This window comes from Cyprinus carpio, chromosome B19 (assembly GCF_018340385.1).
Source record: "Cyprinus carpio isolate SPL01 chromosome B19, ASM1834038v1, whole genome shotgun sequence".
Taxonomy (NCBI): Eukaryota; Metazoa; Chordata; class Actinopteri; order Cypriniformes; family Cyprinidae; genus Cyprinus; species Cyprinus carpio.
The window spans coordinates 11316414-11341503 of record NC_056615.1 but is presented as its reverse complement, the minus strand read 5'-3'; the positions used below and the strand labels follow the sequence as shown (position 1 = coordinate 11341503).

Here is a 25090-nt window from a genome sequence, read left to right as displayed (position 1 = left end):
TTGTGACATAGTTGCTATAGCATATGTGCAATGTGTAATTATGTAAAAAATACTGAGCTTTGTCGATAAAGTGCTGCAAGATGAATTTGTGGATTTTGTTGTCGATATATTGCAGCTCTGACTTGTAATTTTTGGGGTTAAACGTAGATACATGCAAAGAGTTATATAAACATGGCTCAAACACTAGCTCCATAATTCGTACCCTGGAGCATGGAAGCACATTTTGCCTTTCTCTGTGAGAACTTTCCTTTAAAGAAAAAATGGATTGGGCTTAAACAGAAAGAGAGCAGAATGTTCCCTTGCTGTTTTCATACCCTGATATACCTAATGGATTTCACATGGGAATAATCTACAAAATGCCATTCTGAAGTCAAATATCACTCAGTTTTCCCTGAAGAGTGCTGTATTTCTTGTCTCTGGGGAATAGAAACATTGCCCTTAAGTATTTCTGTGTGAAACGGATGAGTTTAAATAGATCTTTATGGCACCTGATCATAACCACATAACCTGAAATCATAACCACACTGATGACATCATTGTTTCTTGTCAATGAATGCCTTTATTTGACTAAATAGAATGTACTTTTTACATTGTCTATGTAGCTGAAAGTCAGTTGCTTAGTGATGCTTTATTCTTTGGAAATACTGTATCAGGCAGAAAGACTAATGAACATGTGAGTACAAAGAGGCTGTTATTTCTAACACAGAGCTACACAAAGGTTAGTAACTTGCTGGCATAGTCAGTGAAGTGTATCGTTTTTAAGAATAGGCAGGTGTGGACCTGCTCAACTTAAAGATCTGAGAGTAATTGTAGTTCTGCTACAAAAGGAAAGTGCATTTTACCCTTTTAAGAGGATGAATTGTAATATATGGGTGTAAAGTTAAACATAAAGTTAAACTCTCATTCTCAAGTGACACCTGACATAGCAGCCTTTGTGAGAAAGAGAGTAAAGACAGAAAAAAGTCATAGAAGATAAATTAACACAATAGATTGTGATGATCTCATAAACTTATATTTTATTCACAATAGAATACAGATAACATATCAAATGTTGAAAGTGAGACATTTTGAAATGTCATGCCAAATATTGGCTCATTTTGGATTTCATGAGAGCTACACATTCCAAAAAAGTTGGGACAGGTAGCAATAAGAGGCCGGAAAAGTTAAATGTACATATAAGGAACAGCTGGAGCACCATTTTGCAACTTATTAGGTCAATTGGCAACATGATTGGGTATAAAAAGAGCCTCTCAGGGTGGCAGTGTCTCTCAGAAGTCAAGATGGGCAGAGGATCACCATTTCCCCCAATGCTGCGGCAAAAAATAGTGGAGCAATATCCGAAAGGAGTTTCTCAGAGAAAAACTGCAAAGAGTTTGAAGTTATCATCATCTACAGTGCATAATATCATCCAAAGATTCAGAGAATCTGGAACAATCTCTGTGCATAAGGGTCAAGGCCGGAAAACCATACTGGATGCCCGTGATCTTCGGGCCCTTAGACGGCACTGCATCACATACTGGAATGCTACTGTAATAGAAATCACAACATGGGCTCAGGAATACTTCCAGAAACATTGTCAGTGAACACAATCCACCGTGCCATTCACCGTTGCCGGCTAAAACTCTATAGGTCAAAAAAGAAGCCATATGTAAACATGATCCAGAACCGCAGGCGTTTTCTCTGGGCCAAGGCTCATTTAAGTGGAAAACTGTTCTTTGGTCAGACGAATCAAAATTTGAAGTTCTTTTTGGAAAACTGGGTCGCCATGTCATCTGGACTAAAGAGGACAAGGCAACCCAAGTTGTTATCAGCACTCAGTTCAGAAACCTGCATCTCTGATGGTATGGGGTTGCATGAGTGCATGTGGCATGGGCAGCTTACACATCTGGAAAGGCACCATCAATGCTGAAAGGTATATCCAAGTTCTAGAACAACATATGCTCCAATCCAGACGTCGTCTCTTTCAGGAAAGACCTTGCATTTTCCAACATGACAATGCAAGACCACATACTGCATCAATTACAACATCATGGCTGTGTAGAAGAAGGATCCTGGTACTGATTGGCCAGCCTGCAGTCCAGATCTTTCACCCATAGAAAACATTTGGCGCATCATAAAGAAGAAGATGCGACAAAGACCTAAGACAGTTGAGCAACTAGAAGCCTGTATTAGACAAGAATGGGACAACATTCCTATTCCTAAACTTGAGCAACTTGTCTCCTCAGTCCCCAGATGTTTACAGACTGTTATAAAAAGAAGAGAGGAGGCCACACAGTGGTAAACATGGCCTTGTCCCAACTTTTGAGATGTGTTGATGCCATGAAATTTAAAATCAACTTATTTTTCCCTTAAAATAATACATTTTCTCAGTTTAAACATTTGATATGTCATCTATGTTGTATTCTGAATAAAATATTGAAATTTGAAACATCCACATCATTGCATTCTGTTTTTATTCACAATTTGTACAGTGTCCCAACTTTTTTGGAATCGGGTTTGTACATCAGCTAAATCAAAACAGCATTTCCAATCTTATGATTTGAGGTCAAATACAGCACAAAGTCCACATAAAAGTGCCTTTAGCTTTTCAGCTCATTATGATCAAAACATTCTGAGAAGTCAAAGTCCACATAGGAAATTCCCTGTGCCTTCAAAGTTGATCAGGGGTGCGTTTCCCAAAACCATAGTTGCTAACTAAGTTAGCAACTTTGTTGGTTGCAATGCAGTTTCTCATTGCCAACCAACTAAGTTGCTAACAGGTTAGCAACTATGGTTTTGGGAAATGCACCCCAGAATAGGAAACTCTTTCTAGACATGGGGAAAACCTTTACAAAACAAAGAGGTAAACAGACAGGTCACTTAAATTCTCTGCATACTTTTTCTCTGATTGCTTATGATTAAATGTCCAGTCATATCTCGTTTATTCTAGTGACAGCTCATTTGTCATCCCAGCATGAACAATGTGAACAATAACAGTGTGTTCTTTTTGAAAACTCAGATTGCACTGAACTTTGGCTTTGAGTCAAATGATTTGCATTAATAGAAAAAGATAAACAGAGATCATTCAACTGATCTTTATTTTGTGTCAAATCATTCTTCATTTTCTAAGTTTTATTCAGGTTACATTGATTCATGATAATAAAATAAAAATTTAAACTCTGAACCAAAATCACTGAGCATCAAGCAAAGCCTTTCTACTATTAAATACCTTTTAACAACTCCAATGTCTGGTACTTTCACCCCTTGCTTAGATGCACTTAAAACAATATAGATAAATAGACGCATGGGGGCCAGTTTAATTCAATTTAGATAAAAAGCATCTGCTAAATAACATTTTCAAACAGCAACCATAAAAGTCAGTTCTATTTTTATTTGTTCTGATAAGTGAATATAAAACTAACAACAGGGTACAGTAAATATGCACTTTCCTTTTTGGCTTGCACCAGATTGCCAGGTTTAGATGAGGCAGAGAATCTAGGCTGGATGCCAAAGCCAACAAAGCATGGGAGAAAGCCACAGTCCATTGCACCACAGAGAGGTAGTACTGGCACTGAAGCCATGATGGCATAACCCCTGCACCCAAAAGAGAGTTAAACAGCAAAACACTGTACTTTTTGTCCTGACATTAGATTCTTAATAACTCTGATATGTTTTATTAAAGTTGCTTTTAGTCTAAAAAAGACTAAAGACCAAAAAAGACCCAAAAATGAGTGGTACATTCTCTTAATTTTTTTCAAAAACATGCCTTATACTCCAATATTTGGCCCAGTGTTTGTTCCAATTAATTAACACGTTAAATGCTTAAAGGGGAAATTACAATTTCCTCTTTTAGCATATAACATTAATCAGGTCCTATACTTGTGGGCGTGTGTAGCTCAAGGTTATATTAAAGGAAAACTTCCTCATTATCAGGCTATCCAAGATGTAGATGAGTTTGTTTCCTCATCGGAAAAGGTTTAGAGAAATTTAGCCTTACATCATTTGCTCCTCTGCAGTGAATGGGTGCCATCAGAATGAGAGTCCAAAAAGCTGATAAAAGCGTCACAATAATCCACGAGTAATCCACATTTTTCCAGTCCATCAATTGTGAAGTGAAAAGCTGCATGTTTGTAAGAAACAAATCCTTCAAGACATTTTTAACTTCAAACTGCTGCTTCAGGCAAAAATACGAGTCCTCTATAATATTGCATTTTCTAGTTGTCTCGTCTGATTAAGGAGAGAAATATGCACAGGTCAAGCACCATTTACAAGCAGAAAGAGTCAGTTCTAAACAAATATGTTGATGGATTTTGATGTGAGAGGACAACACGGGATGGACTTTTCACTGGAGGAAGCATTATTATGGATTATGGACTTGTATCTTGTCTGGAAATGATGGTCTGAAGTAAAAAAAAAACAACAAAACAAAAAACATCTCAATGAATTTGTTTCTTACAAACATACAGCTTTTCTCTTCTCAAGATGTGAACTGATGGACCTGAGGGTGAGGATATAAAATCTAGGCCCTAAAACAAAACCAGTGGAGAACACTGCAGTGGGTTAACCTGTCAGCCTATCCTATAATGAGACCCTTCATAATGTTGAGTCTCTTTTACCACTTTTATCTCCATGTCATCAGATTTTTACCGCTTATTCCACCCTTTTAATCTGCTTTGTGGTTAGGATATTTGTTTACTAAAAACACCTGTATAACCCAGTGCAATTTTCAAGGAAATAATGAATTCATAGTCAAGCTCACTGAACTGCACACTAATGAGTTGTGAGATATGAAGTCAGAAAGTGACAATAGGAATGTGTTGACCTGAAGGAGAGCTAAACTGCATGAAGTAATCTAAATGGTTGTTTTCCAGTTACATGACAGACAATTTGACAAAAATGTAATTAATTTAATTATTATATGACAGCAACATTTTAATAGCAAATATCAATTTACTCTGTACTCACAACTTTTAATGAAGTTCCAAACATATGTTTGGGAGGAGTCTAAAGGCCCGTTCACACCAAGAACGATAACTATAAAAATAACGATATTAGCGAACAATATCGTCTGTTTAATCTGGCACACGCTCGTCTGCCACTTTAAATTCTCCAGCTAGTTACAACTGGATGGATTTTGATTGGCTGTCAATATTTTTATCGTTCATCAGCTGGAAAAAATTGTTTTGAAAGTAATTCCAACGATATTGTTTCTCTGTGCCTTTATCATTATAGTTGTGGTGTGGACTCTGCTATTCTTTAATACTGAGAAAGATTTTTAGGACTATATCTTTATCGTTATCTTTATAGTTATCGTCTTTGGTGTGAACGGGCCTTAATCATCCAGTCCTGTCAATCATCATTACAAGCCTATATAAGCAGGAGTCATCACGTCATCCCTTCAACAATCCTTCCGCCATCCCTACACCTCCCCAGCTCCTCCTTTATTTCTGTTATCCTCCCTATATGTAGTACTGCAGTGGAGGGTTTGAACGTGGAGCTCATATCAGTTTGAGTCTCCATTGAGGACAACAAGCCAAGTTAGTTACCATTAACCATTACCAAACTCATGAAATAACATTTTTAAGGCCAAAGGTGAAGTAAATATTTACATGCAAATGAGTAATTGTTATTGGTCAGCTTCACAGAATCAGTATTTAAAAACTGTGTTTCCGTTCACTGGGATACACCTTAAAGGAGTTTATTGGTTGTAAGTTTTCTTATTTAGAGCTTGATGACTGAAAAAAGTCTCAGTTCTTGAGGCCTAATTTCAAGACTTTCCAGAGTCAAGTGTTTGTTATTCATGGAAAATAAATAAAGCTGTTTAAACGTAGCACTGTAGGCTTTCAGTAACTTTGCCAATATAATATTTATCTTCATCAAAATCCAACTTTATAACTACCATAATTGTTTGTTTGTGGAGTTAAATATTTGGAAAGATTATGAATAGATATTCACATCTTTTTCCATTTATGGACACCATTAGTCAAAATACTGAATGAGCTGATCTGCACAAAGATCAGAAAACAGTCCCTGTTTTTATTCATTTATTTGTACATTCAGCTCCACAAACCTAGGACAAGAAAGACACCATAGACAATACACTGAAATAAACAAGTGTTCAGTTTGTAGTCCTAAAATAAGATTTTCCGAACAGTGGGTTTTCTATTTTTCACTTTTTTAGAGAAGTGGTTTACAAATGTCAAAACAATGTCTGTTAAAGGATTACCTCTTTTACAATTGCAAAAACATTACAAAAAACTTTCAAGCTTTAAACATGATACAAAAAAACATGCTCATAAATCATCAAAGTTAGTTCATGCAAATTTGTGTCTTCTGAAGTCATGTGATAACTTTATGTGAGAAACAGCTGGAATTTAATTTTACATTTATTTTGTGGAAAGTGTTGAGAGGGATGAAAACAATGACAAACCTGGTCAGATGACTCCCAGAGATTTGTTTAATTCATTGGACAGCCTTTGTAATCCATGTTAGCTTTAGTTTTAAAATTTCCATTTGAGGTATATGACTGTTGACAGTCTCTTCAAGTACTTTTAACCACAAACCTCACATATGGCAATGTAAGATAACATTGTAAACATACTAGCTAAATTATAACTGCTATTTAATGTATTGCATGTCACAATCCAATAATGATAGGAATGCAAGAGTGTGGCAACTGGCCATTTAGGCTTCCCCTATCCAAGGAATTCACTCTTTCCATCCATGTATGGTCAAATTCAGCCACTTATCACTTTTTTATCTCACACCATACACTTCGGCCAAATGATAGAGCTTGCTATGTTTCAGTCCTCATTTTAGATCTGATCTGACAGATGGCCTTTTTGATTTTAATAGCCATGGCAACATAGCAATGCTTCTGTTTGGATTTTTCCTCTGTCCACCTTCAGATGTACAGTGAAATGTTTGGCCAGTTCCAGAGGACATGATTGTGCAACAGTGTAAGTGGTTTTGGCTCCCACAGTCTAAACAGGACAGCACTTAACTCCTAAATACTGTTTAGTTTCTCATTTTAAGAAAATCACCATCTGTTACTGCAGAGATTAAGTGCTAAATTTCCAAATAGTCCAAAATAATTGAGAACAAGGCAAAAATACTGGCATACAAACACAGAAATTCACATAAGTTAATGTAGGAATAATAATGTACAGTCAGTCATTGGCACAAAATAAATCCAGAGAGAGTGTATGTAAGCGTTCGGGATGATATTTTTTTATTTTTTGCTGATAATGTTGAAAATTGAAATTGAGTCACAGTGTGATGCGTGAAAGTAGCTCCTCATGATTAATCCTATTTGTAGTGCTGCCATGGACAGTGGAGAATATTAGGAAATATCAAACTGCTGAATGGCATGACTGACAAATCAGAATCAAACATGCAAAAGACTTTAATATATTGTCCTTTTGTAATCCTGTCAATAGACCTGTGCCAGTGCAGTTACTTTCAGTAAATGCAAGTTAATGTAAAACAGACCATCTCTATGTCCTGGATTAGATATTATCTTAATGTCATGTACCCATTATTATAATAATCCTCACTTATGTGTCATTAAAATACCTGCAGGATCACAGCACTAGAGACTCTGGCTCAGTATTCTGGGATATGTAAAACAATTAATTTATACATATGATAGGAATTGATTTAATTCAAAAGAAACAAACTATTGTAGATCAAAACTGAAAATACATCATTTGTAGCTGCTCTAAATCAATGGTTTAATTGTAAACTCTTATGATGGAATGTTCTTGTTCTTCTCTAACACTGCCGGTTAAAGAGAGGCAGACACACAAATGGCCTGTTCAACTGTAATTGCTCTTGCAAAAATTGTATGTGTTTAGGCAACATTTGCATTGGGTGGAATACATCTCTCATTTACACGGTTTCAAATACCTCTATTATATTTAATGGATGAAGTCAAAAAGTGGTCAGTGGTCAAAAATAGAAATGAATAACCAATGTTCTGTTTTCAAAGAATGATGCTTAGGTCTTACCTGACATGAACTATGTCCTCATTATGCCTTAATATATTGGATAAAATCATAATTTTATTTGATCACGGTAGGACAATTAAGTGAATGAGTTCAAAAAAGAGTCTTTTGAAATATTGTAATGTCCCAAAATCCAGTCCCACATTTGCAAGGGGTTTTGCAACCATCCCATTTCTCAAAGACATTGTCCTCCAGTAAGTGACATCAAATTTTGTGGAAAATCAACAGCAGAAACATAAAGTATTGGTGGATTTTGTAGCAGTTTGTTAATCTCAAACATTCTGTCCTGCTAGATGATAATATTAAAAGAAGGGGGGACATCTGAAATAACACCCCCATGCCAATCCCTGACTCAGCAATGTTGACTTTCGCTCATTATTTACATCCTGTTAAGTTCCTTCATATTGCCTTGCCACTGTGTAAATAATCAAGCTTGAAATAATAAAGTTGAAGAATGTGAGTTTACAAAGAGCATATTTATGAAAGTCTGCCTGGTATTCACAAAAATGCTCAAATCAGACTTCAAGAGCTAATGCATAACAGGAATGATCCACCTAAGGATCCAGTTTAAGGAACTGTAGTCCCATAATCAAAAATTAGGTAAGCCTTATTTAAACATGCATTTTTCTTCAGTATCTGTTTTTGCACTGAAAAGTAGATTACTGTAAAGGGCAGTCTTAAATGCAGATGAACATTTGGGAATATTTGATGTGAATAACATGACCTTGTCCTTTAAATCTATTTAAAAGCGCCTCCATTCACCGCAGGATGGCTGTAGTTTTGTTTTTGCTCGAGGCAGCCTATTACTGTGAGACAGCTCGGAGTCATTAGACCTGGCTGACACAGAGCTCTGCCACGTGTTTCTGCCTTAGTACTGCTGTGTCTGCCGAGTTCCATCTAACTGTGTGCAGCGTGATGTTATACCCACAATGCTTAATTTGCACTGTGACTTAATCACCCTGTTCTATGTCAGAGTTTCCATTCAAGTCTACATGCAGTTTATGAGGGGCCCATATCTGCTGTGGTCAGCCTAGTTTTGCAGCCATTAACATTAAAAAGACATGATTAACAGTAAAAACTTGTTGGTAAACCACTTTAAAAATGTAGCTTGCAAAGTTCATGTATGTTGTCAAAAGCTAACTATTACGGAAAAATAGTTAGCATCAGAACATATGGCTAACTTATGTAAGTAAAGGGGCAATAAATATGTTTGTAAGTAAAAACTATCCAATTTTAATTAGGCTATATACTGTATACAATAATTTACTATTAGATGTTTTTCTGGTATATAAAAAAAATAAGGGGTTCAAAGTTGAACAGGTTAATTTATAGTAAATACAGTTCAAACGTCCTGATTTATAAAGTCTAACTGATAACATTGACATATCTCAATGAACTGTTTAATGTTTTATTATTATTATTTAAATTTTTTATTAGTATTCACATTGACTGTTAGAATAAGTTTTGAATAAACCTATTCACTAGAATAATCAGACTTTACAGCGCTACTTATATGAGAGAGAGACGAACCGATTTACTAGAGTGAAACGGACTTGGCTATGCAAGAAACAGCTGTTTGGGTTTTATTCTTTACTCAGCTCAGACATTAAACAGAGTTTGGTGGCGCTACACTGACATAATTTTTTTATTAAATTTTTTTCCCCACGAGTAGGCCTATTGAAGGGGTCATCGGATGCAGAATTCACTTTTACATGTTGTTTGAACTGAAATGTGTCTTGGCAAGTATGTGTACACAACCACCCTATAATGATAAAAATCCACCTAGTGGTTTTTTAAAAATATTGATAAATCATGACCCCTTTCTAAAATCAAGCCATTTTTAGATTCTTGGCTGAGTGACTTCACACGAAACCAGGCCCCTCCCACGATTGTTGACCGTCACTGCCGTCCTAGACCCGCTCTGTGTGAGCTGTCATCAGTCCACCATTGTTTCACCACCGGAGCAGGTCTAGACCAGAATGTCTCCTAAGTGATTGAGATGTTTTGTTGTTGGATGTAATAATGAACATAGCAGTCGTCATTTACTCCTGACATCTGAGCCGCTGAAGACGCAGAGGATTAGGGAATGCGATTGGCATAAAGTTGGCTGTAAAAGGTGTGCATTATAGGTGACACCTAGATGAATACTTTACACTTATTTTTATGACTGCAAGTCATTCTTCTCAAATGCTATTGAAGTTAGAAAAGTGTATACCAATATCGCACGTAACTTTAGAGACAGTCGCTAAATTTGTGAATATCTAACGTCAAGCCAACTTTATGCCAGTGGGAATGCACACCCGATCTACCTAAATGCGTCTATGTTCATGCAAATCATTCATGATCCAGCCTCACCTACAGAAGAACTGAGTATAAATTTTTTAATGAATTTTGTTCCTTTCCTAATAATGTGCTAGGTGGCAAGATTCACAATGAATGCGGCTAAAGTTTACGGTTTCTCAGAGAATTGCGTGTCACCTCACAGAAGAGAGCGGCGGGGGGAGCGGAGCTCATTAGCATTTAAAGGGAAATGCACTGTAACGGCTTGCTGTGAACAGAGCTGTTTTTGACATGGTAAAAAGGGTGTTGTTTTACACTACAATTGAGAAATTTTAACCAAAGTATGTTATAAACTTTTCATTTAGACCATAAAGTATCAGATCAACTTGTGGAAAATAGGCATTGAGAAATTTTAACCAAAGTATGTTATAAACTTTTCATTTAGACCATAAAGTATCAGATCAACTTGTGGAAAATAGGCATCCTATGACCTCTTTAAGCAAGTAGATTTGCTATACACACCGGAAGTGTAACCCTAACCCTACAAGTCTACTAATACTCTACTAACACCATCAAAATAAAGTGAAACCTGTTTATTTTTAAACTTTTTGTTTGTTCTGTGTGTACCCTCAGATGATGTTCTGCACTGTCTCAAAACCAGTGGAACTACTGTTGCTACTGAAAATGATGCTTTTAGGGCATGTTCACACTTGGCAGGTTTGGTTTGATTAAAACAAACTCTGATGTGATTGTTCTGCTAGTGGGGTTCATTTGAATAAGTGTGAATGCTGCCAACCGAACCGTTGTGGTTCAAAATAGCATGGAAAATATAGATAGGAAATAGATAGAAAGGCCATAAATATATAAAGGCTATTTTGTGCAGAAGATTTTGCATTATTCTAAAACTAATAGAAAGTGATATCGTAGACTTCACAGGTTTACTTGGCAGATTTGAAGTTAATTCCATGTCCTAGTGCTTCTTAATAATGAGAAGTAGCCTAGGTCATTAGACTTTTTGTTGAGTTTAAATGATACATTTTGAGACATCACAATCGTTTTCATGTAATTAGAGAGTCATATTTGCGGTAATGGCATCAGCTGGTTTGTAGCTTTTGGCAATTAATCAAGTTTAGATGGGTGAGAAGTGAGTGGATAAAATGCAGTTGATCAGTAAAACAGCACTGATGGCTTTCCCAGACTGAGATCACTCAATTGATTCCAGTTCCCTGTCAAAAAGTAAAAAGTGCACATACTTTTCAATGGAAAAGGACATTAAAATGTAAGCCACAACTAAGCTTTTAGAAATGCATTTTCTACAGCATGATTATTTTTAGGGTTTAGGCTAATTATCATGTTGAGTATACAGAAAAGTAATGAAGCAAATAGTGTGAATTAATGACGAGATTAAGTGTTGTCTCCACGTGATGATAGAACTGAACTTTGTAATCCTCCTCTGTTTCTGCTCATCCAATTATGATGCTTTAAGAAAGCATTAGAAAAGAGACACAGCTGCGCTTTAATCTGTTCAAAACTCCAAGAACATAAAATCAGTTTTCCACATTGAGTAATTAGCAGAAATGGAGGAGATTTTTTTTTATTTCACTACTATACTCTAAAAGTATTAGGCCTATTTTGGCAGTGTGTTCACGGTGTATGCTAATATTATATATTTGATAAAAATAATTGCACAATTAAATGTGAATACTATTACCATCACTGAATATGTTTTTGGCCAGATACGACTTAGACACTTTATCCATACTTTTACTGGTGCATTCTGGTTTTAGAGACATGCGAGTCTGAACCAGATCAGTCAAGCATACTCAAGATAATTAATGTATCATATCTATTCACAAAATGAATTTGTTGAACACATAGTTTTAGGCTTTAACATCTCTGAGCTCATATGTTTACACCAGTGTGTATAAAAGTTGCACAGTTCTGTTGACCTGATCTGTTATGCTTAATTTTAAACTTTGAGGACTGCATCAGCGGTAATGAATTCTGTGACCTGTCTGAAACTGTGAAAATGCACAGGAAACAGAGTGACTGGAAGGTGATGGCAGCCAGCCTGACAACAAATTCAAATGTTGCATCATTTAGTATCCACTTCTTGAAAAACTGTTTAAAAGTGTGTTTAAACAGATAAAAACTATTAACGTATTTTACTCTATTTATTTAACTGAATGTGTTTCTGCTCATAACAAAGTTACGAAACTATAAAAATAAGAGAAGTTCAAATCTCTGAACCAGAGAAAATGAGGTACTTGGACATGGCCAGCAGATAGTTGAATATTTATAGCACTGCACAATAAGTTACATTTATAAAGCAGAAATACTCTCGAGTCATCTGTCAAGTATCTTTTAGTTTTGCAGTCCAAAGAATACAAGTGGGTGATATGGTGGTGACTTCAATGTAGTAAAATAAGTGGACACCTTTAAGCGTTTTGCAGTTTGCATCATCAGCTGTAAAACTTAACTATAAATGGAGTTTATTGTATATTGCAGGTCTCCAGAGGCATAAAGTTTGGGATGGTTGTATATTGTTAATTTTTCACACGTATTAGTAGCATGTGGATTGCATAAACACTCTTGTATGAACAGACACACTTCCTTTTTTCCAGCTGAGGTCTAAAAATGTACAAAAATGGCCTCTCATTTGGAGAACAAATGCTAAATTCTCAGTTGTGTAGCCACCTTTTATTGTAAATCATAAAGGTGGATCTGCAGGGTCATATGAAAACCTAAATAAAGCTAATAAAAACACTAAGGCTAAAGCTAAAAGGCTAATGTTTATCACTACATTTTGTATCATTAAAGCCATTTTAATGTGTAGCTATAGGATATAAGCTTCTGAGACAGAAACTCACACATCTAGACGCACTCACACCCAGAGATTCACCCACTAATGCCATACACAGGAAGTTGCACAACACTCATTTGAGCACTCTATGATGCTGAAAGTAAACCTCAACGCAAGCATTGCAAACTGTACTTATTTGCATTAAAAAATGGTTTGCTATACTGTATTTTTATTTGCATTAAGAATGTGTAATAATTTTTATTGGTGCACATTAAGGGGATGAAGGAAGACAAGGTTAGGGAACTCTTCCTCATTTTACCAGAGGAAGTATGTGGCTGTGTGCTGTTTTCGGTAGACCAGCGCTCAGTTTAGATAAGCCTGCAGAGCAGTGCAGGCCACTGACAACACAACTGCTCTTACTGCTGGCCTTCGGTCTGAGACCAGAGCAGGATTTCTTTACTCTGAACTAACTTTATTGGGAGCAGCCAGCCAGAACTGAAGCTTTGCCCTCTGGAGGAAACATGGATATTTAACTGCTTCAACTGAGAGGTAAGAAAACTAATTTATGTGCCTAGCACATTTCTGTTAGTGTCGAGTGGGAAATAAAATGTTGACATTTATACGGTGTTACGCTGCAGAAAAAAGGATGCTGTTTGGGTCTTATCCATTTAGTTCCTTCTAGTAATCTCCCTCTATCCATGGTTTGATTTATCATGTTTACAAAATATAACATTAAGAATCTCTGAGCAATAAAAAATGTGCACATACTACTTCTATGCATTTGTCAAAATGTAGACATCATGTTGAGGTCGGGTAAAGGCCTGTGATGCAAAAAAGCATTTTTCCATGTGTTTTAAACATCTTACAAATGTTTAAAAAATGTATAAATAAACAACTAGAAAAAGATCAGAAAAAATAAAACAATTCAATGGTGCATATACTTTTTTTTGCACTATAGAAATGCAAGTAAAACATTGACATTGTCAGGAAGAAGTTAAGTGGAAAATAGTGGTAGACTTGGGCTCTCCACAGCTTCCCTGTTCTATTTTTTGGGTAGAGATAACACATTAGCTGAGAGGAAGTTGCAAAATTAAAACAGTTGTTGCATTAACTGTTGGACTATCAGATGCAAAACTCATACTGAAATGTGCATTTAACATTCCAGCATCTGTAGATCTGCGGCCTCTAAACGTAATCATGGGCAATGTGATGAGGCAGGAAAAGACAAACCCAGAGCCTAACAACTCTGACACCATGTTTAAAGGTAAGCTATGGTTCGTCACCTGCTGTACGGGAAGTCTGTTGCTTAAATGTGTATTAAAGTGGGTCTTGGACATTATTTATACTGTTTGTTAATCTACATTTACAGACTGTGACAGTCTTGTGGTGCTCACTGATTACCCATGTCGAGACATTAGTGAACCGATCTTTAGGATAGGGGACAAACTCAAAGGTCTCTCGGAGTAAGTGTTCTTTCGGTGAAATACAATGTGTTTGATGCTGAATAACAATAAATGCCTGCTTATATATAATGCATCAGCAGTTTGTGAAATGCATATTTAATTTTATTTGAATTAATATGTATATGCATGCAACCCATAAAATGACCATTTATTTACTCATCACTGCTTTACAGAGAGGGTTGCTGGTGGAAAGTCCGTTCTCTTCAAACAGGAACTGAGAATTACATTCCAAGTAATTATGTGGCAAAGGTTTATCATGGGTAATTTTAGACTAATTATCCTCATTGATGAATGTTTCATGATGATCCTAGAAATATATTCCCAAATTCAAAATAACATCTGGACATAATACAATAAGTACCGAATGATACATGTCACTAGAGACGATTTCCTGTAATCTCTTTCAGAATATTATAAAGCCTTTGTTATTTACACTACCATTCAAAAGTTTGGGATAGGTACGTTTTATTTTCTCTCTCTAAAAGAAATCTCTTATGCACAGAAAGGATCAAAATACAGAACAACAGTAATGTTCAATGTTAATTAAATGAATCCTTATTGTCACACGATCCTTCAGAAATCATTCTAATATAATGATTTGCTGCTCAAGAAATATTTTTTATTATTACTATTGTTGAATACAGTTGTGCTGCTTTTGTCGAAAAAAAGAACACATTTTTTTCAGGATTCTTTGATTAATAGAAAGTTTAAATAGAAAGCATTTATTTACAGCATTTATTCGAAACATTTTAAATAATGCATTTACTGTCACTTTTGCTTAATGTGTCCTTGCTGAATACTAATAATTTCTTTAAAAAAAAAAATAGTTACTGACCCAAACTTTTGAATAGTAATGAACATCTTTTGATTTTATTGCATACAGTTTATAAACCATATAATGTGAAATGCCAGTAAAGATTTTTTTATGGAGAACATTTCTCCATTTCTCTAGTCATTTCTCTATAGACTGAATTGTGAAGTCATTGTTTTCAGTTGGTAACATCATTTCCTCTTTACTTATGTTATGTTTCTAAAGATGGCTGTTTGAGGGGATTGGCAGACAGAAGGCAGAAGAGCTTTTGTCATTGCCTTGTAATAGTGTTGGATCATTCCTTATTAGAGAAAGTCCGAGAGAAAGAGGTAAGTACCTGGAAGTGTCTTCTGCTGTTGCATACTAACCACAGAAAGTTTTCCATTCACACACATTATGGCAATAAGTGTCAGTGCAAGTGAAAAAGACAATGCAGTCATAACAGCTGTTCCCTGCAGGTGTATATTCTCTCTCTGTGAGACACAGGACCATAAAGCACTATAAAATATTCCGTCTGACTAATAGCTGGTACTACATCTCCCCACGGCTTACCTTTCAGTGTCTGGAGGACATGGTCAATCACTACTCTGGTGAGAGCTAAAGACAAAACTCTTGTTGCGTTCTGCTTGTAATGTGGAATGATTAATGCTTATGTGTTTTGGTTTTCCCTCAGACTCATCGGATGGTATATGTTGTGTTCTCAGCGCTCCGTGCCTGGCTCTGTCCAACCCTGCCCAGAGCACAACCCAGGAAGCGCCTCCTGTGGTAATGCGCCGTAACTTGGATTGGAAGAAAGTGAATAAGTACGCCTTTGTCTTTTTAGATCCTGCTAAGCATTTCCTCCATTTGCTGAGCTTGTATAGAATGACTGGTATGTCTCCACACGTATAGGTCACAGCTGATGAGCCCAAGCGAGCTGGATAATGCGGACAGCAAAGATAACATGATGAGCTACGGTGTGAGGAGCAGCATAGCCGCCTATCTGTCATTAACATCAGTATCTGAGCTAGAGAATGCCAAAGGTCGCAAAAAGAAGAGCAAGTCTGTCTATGTGATGCCTGACCACAGTAATATAAATGAAGATGAGGACTATTAGCTCATGAGTGTAGACTTTTAATCTTTTATTTTTAACCAACACATCGCTATGGACTGTAATATTTTTGCACTGGGTTAAGTGAATCTTTCACATACATGTCTAGGTCCCTTTTATATGGAAGCCGTTTCTGCCACTTCTGTGTTTACATCTCACAATTCTACGTTTACACTTCGCAATTCTTTTTTCTCCGATATCTGGGTTAACATGTCATAATCGTTTTTTTTTTTGTTCGTTTTTTTTTAGTTGTTTGTGCCATGGAATAAAAATGTAAATAGTAATTGCGAATTTTTTATCTCACAATTCTGACTTTTTTTCTTGCAGTTGTGAATTAACATCTCATAATTCTGAAGTCTCAGTCAGTCAGTCAAAATTGTGAGTTAAAAAGACACAATTACCTTCATTTTTTCATTTTATTTATTTTTTTTTAATTCCGTGATGGAAACTGGCTTCCATAAATTTCACCCTAAAATCAAATAGAAAAAAGTGATTCTTTTAATGATGGTTTTTCACATGTTCTGTAATGTGTTTGGATTTTTTACATTTTTTTGAAATTCCAATTATTCTCAGTGGTGGGTCATTAGAGTCTTAGTAATGTATTTTGTTTTTAATTATAATTTAAAACAGTATATAAAAGGCAATACAACAAATACTACAATTAAATATCTAAATATTTTTAACATTTAAATATATAGAACATATCTATATATAGGCCAATAATTTTAATTTTAGGGTGAAATATGACCCAGACATGTTCCTTATGGGCTTTTGTGAGATTCACACATATCTCATTTCAGTATGTCTCACTATTAAACTTCACTATTCAAGTAAATCAAGAAAAATGTTTACACTACTTTTTTCTTGATTTACTTTACATAGTCAAACACCAAATATGTGCATGCTTTTTTTTTTTGAACTTCACTGTGAAGCACACAGTTTCGTCCTTAAAAACACTGAAGCCAAAATGTTAATAAATAATGCAGCAAAAGAATGTTACAGGAACAAGTTTTATAGCAATATTTGACTTAAAGTTTTATGAATGTTTGTGGGTGTGTGTAAATTCATAAGCACTTATAATTTAATGTACATATGTCTTTATCAAAGAGCCACTGTTTTCTTTCTTTAAACTAGTAGTTGGAACATTTAATTAAAGGAATGAGAGATGGGAGACTTTCTCTTATATTTGAATCTTTCCTTTTGCAGTGTGTTATTTTGTTTATTGTTCTTCTGGACATGAAAACCTTTGCAAATTGTAACTGTTTAATATTTTACATCTGAACTGCAGTGCAGAAGCACATTGAGCCTCTGTATCCAAACAGCCACACAAACAAGCTCTCAATATCGTAGCATTGTTTGGCTCATGTTGTGTTCATACAGTGCATTAGGCAGTGAAATCTTAATGGTAACCATATGGAGTGTTAATTAGAGACATTTATTCCTATCAAACATTTAGCTCATGCAACACAAGCAGGCCGTAAAGAGAGCTGAAACAAAGACATTCGATTAAAGACTTATGATTACACTAACCTTTCATCATCTACTGGCTCTGTTTATTGTTGCAATACATGTAATAGTCATTTCTCAATGGCTGTGACATTTCAGTTCACACATAAATGCAGAAACATTAAATATTCAGCAAATATAGGAGGCACATTTTGCAGTAACTGTGATATGGTTTTAATATCAACCAAGAACATTTTCCCCCAAATTCAGAAAATGTTATTATGTATCCAAAATTTGAATGTTTTTAATTTTTAATTTAGACAATTCAACATATTATTACATTATACATAATTAATAATGACAAAATAGTAACTATTGTATTTTTAAATAATGAACTTGTAGAAGTGTGTACAAAAAATGGCTCACATTATAATGTTGTGTTTGTGCACAGCATTCACAGGATGTTTCAGTCAGCTGGCCAAAAGAGAGGATGGATTGATTCACACTGACAGATTGTGATTATCTAAATGAGCATTTCACATGTTTATGCGTCTGAATCTGGCTAAATCCATTATACCAACAAGTGGTTTTGCTTGCTTTCCCACAAAATAAACAGACTTAACCTTCTACACAAAAGACAACACTATACCCTCGTTGTACAGCTCAGCTTGTTTTATGGAAAGATTGCAACTACCTCTCACGTGGTCAACTAAACTAGTTGAAGAAAGCCACATGCAACTAAAAATAGCCTCACGCTTGCAGTTTTATCAGATTGCACTTGATTGGCTCATGTATGAGTAAGCGTTTTCTCTGTTTTGTGACAGGTTTTATAAAAGCATATGGAGCTTACATATGGTAGTGCACACATGGTTGGTTTGATGTATATATATTACAGGCCCTCTCCTGCTGCCGCTTTAATGGGCCTTGTCATTTACTTTTGTCAGTTTATCAGTGAGTGATCTCAACTGATCATCTAAAATCGATGCCAGCTCCAAACTATAACCATTCAAAATCTGCAGGCTGACAATATAAAGAAGACAAAATGCCTATAGCATGTGTTAAACATACCATGCCATAGGTGGGAGGAGATCAAAGGTGCAGATCAAAGGTAAATCTGAAACCATAAAGCTCGTATAATTGCCAATGACCACATGGCCAGAAGGAAGCATGTCTGAGACAGATATTTCCCATAGCAAGCCAAAGAAAAGCATGTTATCTCACATTTAGGCCTCTGAAACAACAACTAATGTTGTTAGATACTATCATTGTGGTAGTTTTAAGATTGGTAGAGCTGCTCCTGGACTTTGTTCATAAACAGTTGGTAACTAGAGCTGGATCCCAAGGGAAGGTTTCCTCAGATGGGATGGATGTGGTAGATGAAGATAAAGACCTCTTCTTTTCTGCTGTGGTAACATCTCTAACATCTGTGTAATGATCTAACAGGCCTCAGGATCAAGCAAAACACCAAAAGCAGTATGTGGTGGTTTAGGGCTTTGATTATAAAAACATGTACACGTCTGCTCTTCCTTTGACTGTGAATAAGAATAGAGCCAAAGTTGAACTTTGTGTCATTGAACATAATATGTTTGATGTAATTTAGCCTCCAGGCCAGCTGTCTAAACCTTAGGATGGACCCTGGCATACTATGAAAAATTAAACAGGTTTAATCTCGCTTTTAAAGGTGCTTAGAAATGCTTTTTATGATGGGAGGATCTCTTTTACACACAAATCTGTGTTTTATGTTACAATATCTTAAAACTTAGCAAAGTAAATTTAATGAACAGGCAGTGTATGATCACAACAAAGATTTGACAAATTAGGAGAACAACTGTTTGCTTAAAAGCTTGAGCGTAAGTGTGTGTAGACTAGAAATTATATTTACATGCAGTTTTGTGCATTGCCAAATTGATATACTGCTTTCGTTTATTTTGTCATGTATAGATACTGTAAATGAGATGGAGAAAGTTGTGCTCAGACTGCAGTCTTGGTCAAGTAGCTATAAAGTGTTGGCTCTGACACCCTTTTATTTGAAAAGCCACAAATATGTGTCTCTCATGCAATGCTATTTAAAAAGTATCATAGCAGATAAGTCACATCTCATGTCTGCGAATGATAGATCACAAAATACATGTTTTAAAATGAACGGATGAATAATAGATGCCCATAAAAGCTACATAGTGCTTCCATATATTTTCCAATTAAACTCAACGGTAGCATGATCTAACTGTCCTGACATTGCCATTATACTCAAAATGCTTGCAGGTTGCATTCACTTAATGTGAGGCTGTAAACTACATAAATGTTGCTTTGTTGATACTTTTCAGCACAATTTAAATGGAGAAAAAAAAGAAAAGACAATTCTAACAGGGCTGTTTGCACTTCTTTTTCTGGCATAAATAACGAGATATGTTTTTATTTTAAATGCATTTCTGCAAGAATTCTGCAAGATTTGTGCCTAGATGGAGGGCTTTCAAGAGCTTTTCAGGAGACAGAGCAATGTGAACTTTGAAGATTAAATATTCTGTCATTCATATGTGTGAGAGTTATGACTCTTCCTGTACAGGGGAAAGAGAGAATGTACCAAGGAGTATGCATTGGAAAGACACATTAAAACACTTTTCCTCCCATTTGAGGAACCAGATGTGTTCCAGATGTGTTCCGACAAATCATAAATAAGCCTGAAACAAAAACGGGTGCATTGCTGTTCTGCCAGCACTTATTGTATCACTTGCAGAAGTGAGTAAATATGCTTAGAGATTATTTGTATTCTTCCTCTCTGTCAGGCATCTGTATTGGTCGAGGTATCTTATGCTTCACATAATGAGCTCATTTGCTAAACTGAGGAACATTCTCTGCATAAGGAACATAAAAATAATACATTTATACTGCAGCACCCACTCAGAGACATTTTTTCTAAGGCAGATATGTTATTAAAATTAGAAATTAGAAAAGGACATTTAGATATTTATAGTTTTTTTTTTTTTATATGATACAATACTCAATATCACTTTTGGTGTTGGGAATCAACAATATTGCACTGAAATGTGCATTTTAAAGTGATGCTCAGTATGACCATAGAACTGGCATTTTCATTATAGATTTGAGAGCTACAGTCAAACCAAAAATTATTCAGACACCAGATATAATGTTTGAAATTTTGTTTTCATAGTGGGTGCAGGAGTTCATAAATGTAAGTGAGGATAGCAAAATAAAGTGAACTGTGACATATTATACCCAAAAAATCTTCATACAGTGGACTACCAGTAAAATCTGGGATCAAAAAATATTCAGACACTTTGACCTGACCATGTTTTGCTTAAGTGTTTTTTCTTTTTACACCTCAGACTGAACAAAAATAAGCATTGTTTGGTAAGTGGTTGACCTAAATTGGTATTATTTGATTGTGTACTTTAATTTAACAGTTGAATAATTTTAGGTTGATTGTAATCCATTACATACCTTTCTATCAAAGTTATCTAACATTATCAAGATGAATTTGTTCTGACACAGTTTAACTCTAAGTTCTTGTCATATTTTATGACCATTTTTTCTATAGCGAATAAAGTGTGATATAATGTGAGAAGTGTTGAAGGTGTCTGAATAAAATTTGGCTTGGCTGTAGTTAATATGCTTAATTTACAGTACACCATAGTGAATAATTAGATGGTAATATGGTGATCAGTATATAACAGATAACATTTTAAAGTCAACTTCCTTGACATTTGAAAAAACAGAAGCTTGGTGGCATCTGAAACTTCAGGGCTGGAAAAAGGTTATTATTTGTCTGTCTATTTATGAATTACGTTGTAGATGTGCTCTTGCTGTGCATGTTTTTTTATAGATGCGAGGTAAGATGGACCGTGGAGTTCACTTCCTGTATGTGTATGCATTTGGCTCAGTCTAGGTTGTTTAGTATAAATATGATCCTCTAAACATTGTGCTTGACGATGGTGACATAATAGTCTATGATGAATTATTTTGGTATTCGATCAGTAGTTATGATAGAAGAACAAGATATGAAACTAACAGATGTGCCATAATTCATTTTAATACGAGTCTGTAAAATGCAGATTGTAAATAATCAATGACCTGCTGTGATAAGAGTGCTGATAAGAGAGCTACATGAAGGTCGACATGACCACATTTCAGTTTTTCTGAAAAAAAAAAGAGAAAGAAAATCCTGTCATCTTCAAAGAAAGCACAAATGAAAATGTTGTTATGAAATAACCTTAAGGCAGTGAGCCATGTAAAACTTTACTTTGGAGGTTTCAGAGAAAAGTTTCCACATAAACCTTCATATTACTTATTTCCCAACTAGCAATGCTGTCACATAACCGGAAGCATGCAGACAAGACATTGGACTGGCTCTATTTTTACACGAGATAAACGGATTCTGAAAAATTTTCCATCTCTGATGCTTTCCACAAACAGCCATTTCCCTTTAAGATCTGCTAATTTATCAAAATGCCAGAATCCTGTTCGCAAAACATAAGACTGCACATACATACAATAAAAATGAAACGGAGCATGAGTAAAATATTAGTCAGGAAGGATGCTTCAACACTGGTCAACACTAAACTATTTTTCAGGAGAATAGACTGTAAATCAAATTAGTTGCATAACCTGTAATGACACATGCAATCAAGCTACTAGACTGAATGCACCAGTAAATAAAATAAATTATGCTTGTTTTCAGCAACACGGATGATTAAAAACGGTAATTACAGCAGGGTATTAACACAGCAGCATCTATATCTGCACTTGTTGCTAAGCCACAGTTACGGACATTCAAATCTAAGACCAGTTTGCTGTCGTTAGTCATACATATAAAAAAATATAACGATTAATACACGTACAATCATCAGCTTTTAATATGTGCACTCAGTAATTATGTTTACATTGTTTCGTTGACCAGTGATATCCTCAAACATATAACGACACGTAGTGGCGTTGGTACAGTATTACACAAAAGCAAACGTTTTCTTTTACAAATGTCAATGTAGAAATCAATACTGCCCTATATAATTAGTATGACATGATTAATTTATTCCACAAGCGAAGGTGTCCACAGGTGAGTTAAAGTCAGGAGTATTTGGCTGGTCATGTGACCTCAACATGAGGCAACCCACTCCACAGCTATTATTTGGCTACTGATAAGAACCGAGTCTTGTGAATGCATGTGATTTTAAACATATTTTGCAAACACTTTTTTTGTGTGTAGGTATCTGTACGTACAGAAACACTCACAAAACACCGACATCACCTCAACCTTGATTTCTAAACGTGACTCAAAACAGGAAAGCAGTGACACCATGTGGCACTATACTAGACAATTTCGCAATATAGCACATTATAGATATCGTTTATCTAAACTAATTTATTAACTTTTATTTAGATTATTTATTTATTTAGATAAATTTATTAAGTTATTTACCCTTACGAAAAAGAAGTTTATTCAAGTGTGCTATTAGTATACTTCTTTTATCCTAAAAAATAGGAAAGTATGCTTTTAGTTTACTTTTTATGTACTTCTCAGAAATGGGCTTTATTTACTTCTCAGAAATATACTTAAAATGACATTTAAGTATACTTGACATACTTACAAAAAGTCTAAATATACTTGAACTTTACTTAAGTATACTTAATAAAATAAACTTGAAGTATACTACTTTTTGGTAAGGGTATAAATACATTTTTTCTTTAATATATTTATTTAGATAAAATTAATTTATTAATTACTTTGTAAGTCTCTTTTGATAAAAGCATCTGCTAAATGACTAAGTGTAAAATGTACATTTATAAAAGTACTTACTTAGTCACCAAATGTACAGTAACTCCATATTCTATAAATTATTTGTATATATATGATTTCTGCTCTTATTAAAAGAACCAACATCGAATGGAACAGGGGTTAAGCATTTTAGCTTTTTAACTGGAAGCAACAGTTTGAAGTAAAAATGTCTTAAAGAGATAGATTTGTTTAACACGCAGCACACAGGAGTCATGTGAATTACTTGTGGATTTTTGTGATGTTTTTATCAGCTGTTTGGACTCTCAATCTGATGGCACCCATTCACTGCAGAGGATCCATTGGTGAGCCAGTAACGTAACATTTCTGCAAATCTTGTTCCGATGCACTCATCTACATTTTTGGATGTCCTGAGGGTGAGTACATTTTTAGCAAAATGTTAATTTTTTGGTGAAACATTCCTTAAAGTACAATGATGACAGGTGCAGAGACATTTACAGTCATAGCACTCCCTCACCAGTAGATGGAGCTAGATATATAATTAACTAAGCAGTGACCAGTGATTCTGTGATTGTACACAAGTACAATACATTCAGCAATTATTAGATAGTCATTAACATCAAGTGCACTGAAGGAATAACAACATGAGAAAGTTACATAGCCTGGCGGCATTTGATGTGATGCATGTGTTTTCATAACCTGGTTTAACATTCTGTCATATTACCAACAAACCCCGAAGTATAGAAATGACTCCATAAACAATAAAGCAAATACCGTAATACAAAGCACACAAGACACTAAAGCTTCATGTTGCAAAGCCTGTTGTGATTTGAAACCTTCATTTCATGCTAGTGGATTATTTTTGTGTTTTGTGATTCTCTTTTGTTTTGAAGTGATTTATATACTTGAAAGGAAAAGAAGATTATCACTGAGCTATCACTGGTTATGAAGATCCTACAGTTGAGCAATAAACCTGTCACATCCTGTTTTACAAAGTAATATTACTTTACATCTTACAAGGTGCTATAATAAATTACTCTGTTTATGCAGAACCCTATAAACTGCCTTAGATGTGTAAAATATTTAGTTTGATTGCACTTTCATTTACTGATCAGATGTAAAGCAGTATCACCACGCGTATCACTTACTGTCTGAACTGAGCTCTTCTGTCTGACACGGGCTGATCCAAAAAGGGCTGCCAGGCATTGATTGCAAAGGCTGTGTGACAGTTTTGTCAGAAATAGTTTCCCGCTGACTGTTTGACAAAATCATGAACAATAATCTATGGTTGCTTCTGAACCTTTGAGACATTTGAGACTTTGAGATTAATGACCAGGCCAGGCGACAACTGATCTGGAGTCCTGAATTGTTAGTGCTCTGACTTTATTATCAAACAAAATAAGTGTAAACCACTCTCTGCTTTGTGTCACAAGCATTTCTTGGATTCTTGGATTCTTGGACTC

General features: G+C 35.3%; 1 protein-coding gene across 1 annotated transcript; it reads left to right on the top strand.

Moving 5' to 3' along the window:
• Nucleotides 1–13290: 13290 nt before the first annotated feature.
• Nucleotides 13291–16774, top strand: sla1a (Src like adaptor 1a). Its single transcript, XM_019124580.2, has 8 exons — nt 13291–13617; nt 14234–14332; nt 14438–14531; nt 14705–14791; nt 15568–15671; nt 15801–15932; nt 16016–16145; nt 16234–16774. Exons 2-8 carry the CDS (start codon nt 14266–14268, stop codon nt 16436–16438), a joined length of 819 nt encoding a protein of 272 aa, XP_018980125.1. The 5' UTR covers nt 13291–13617; nt 14234–14265; the 3' UTR covers nt 16439–16774.
• The last annotated feature ends 8316 nt before the right edge of the window (nt 16775–25090 follow it).

Coding starts and splice junctions, on each gene's coding strand:
- sla1a (XM_019124580.2), top strand. CDS start 14,266: ATGGGCAATGTGATGAGGCAGGAAAAGACAAACCCAGAGCCTAACAAC. Junction 14,532..14,704: donor AAACTCAAAGGTCTCTCGGA/GTAAGTGTTCTT, acceptor ACTGCTTTACAG/AGAGGGTTGCTGGTGGAAAG. Junction 14,792..15,567: donor GTGGCAAAGGTTTATCATGG/GTAATTTTAGAC, acceptor ATGTTTCTAAAG/ATGGCTGTTTGAGGGGATTG.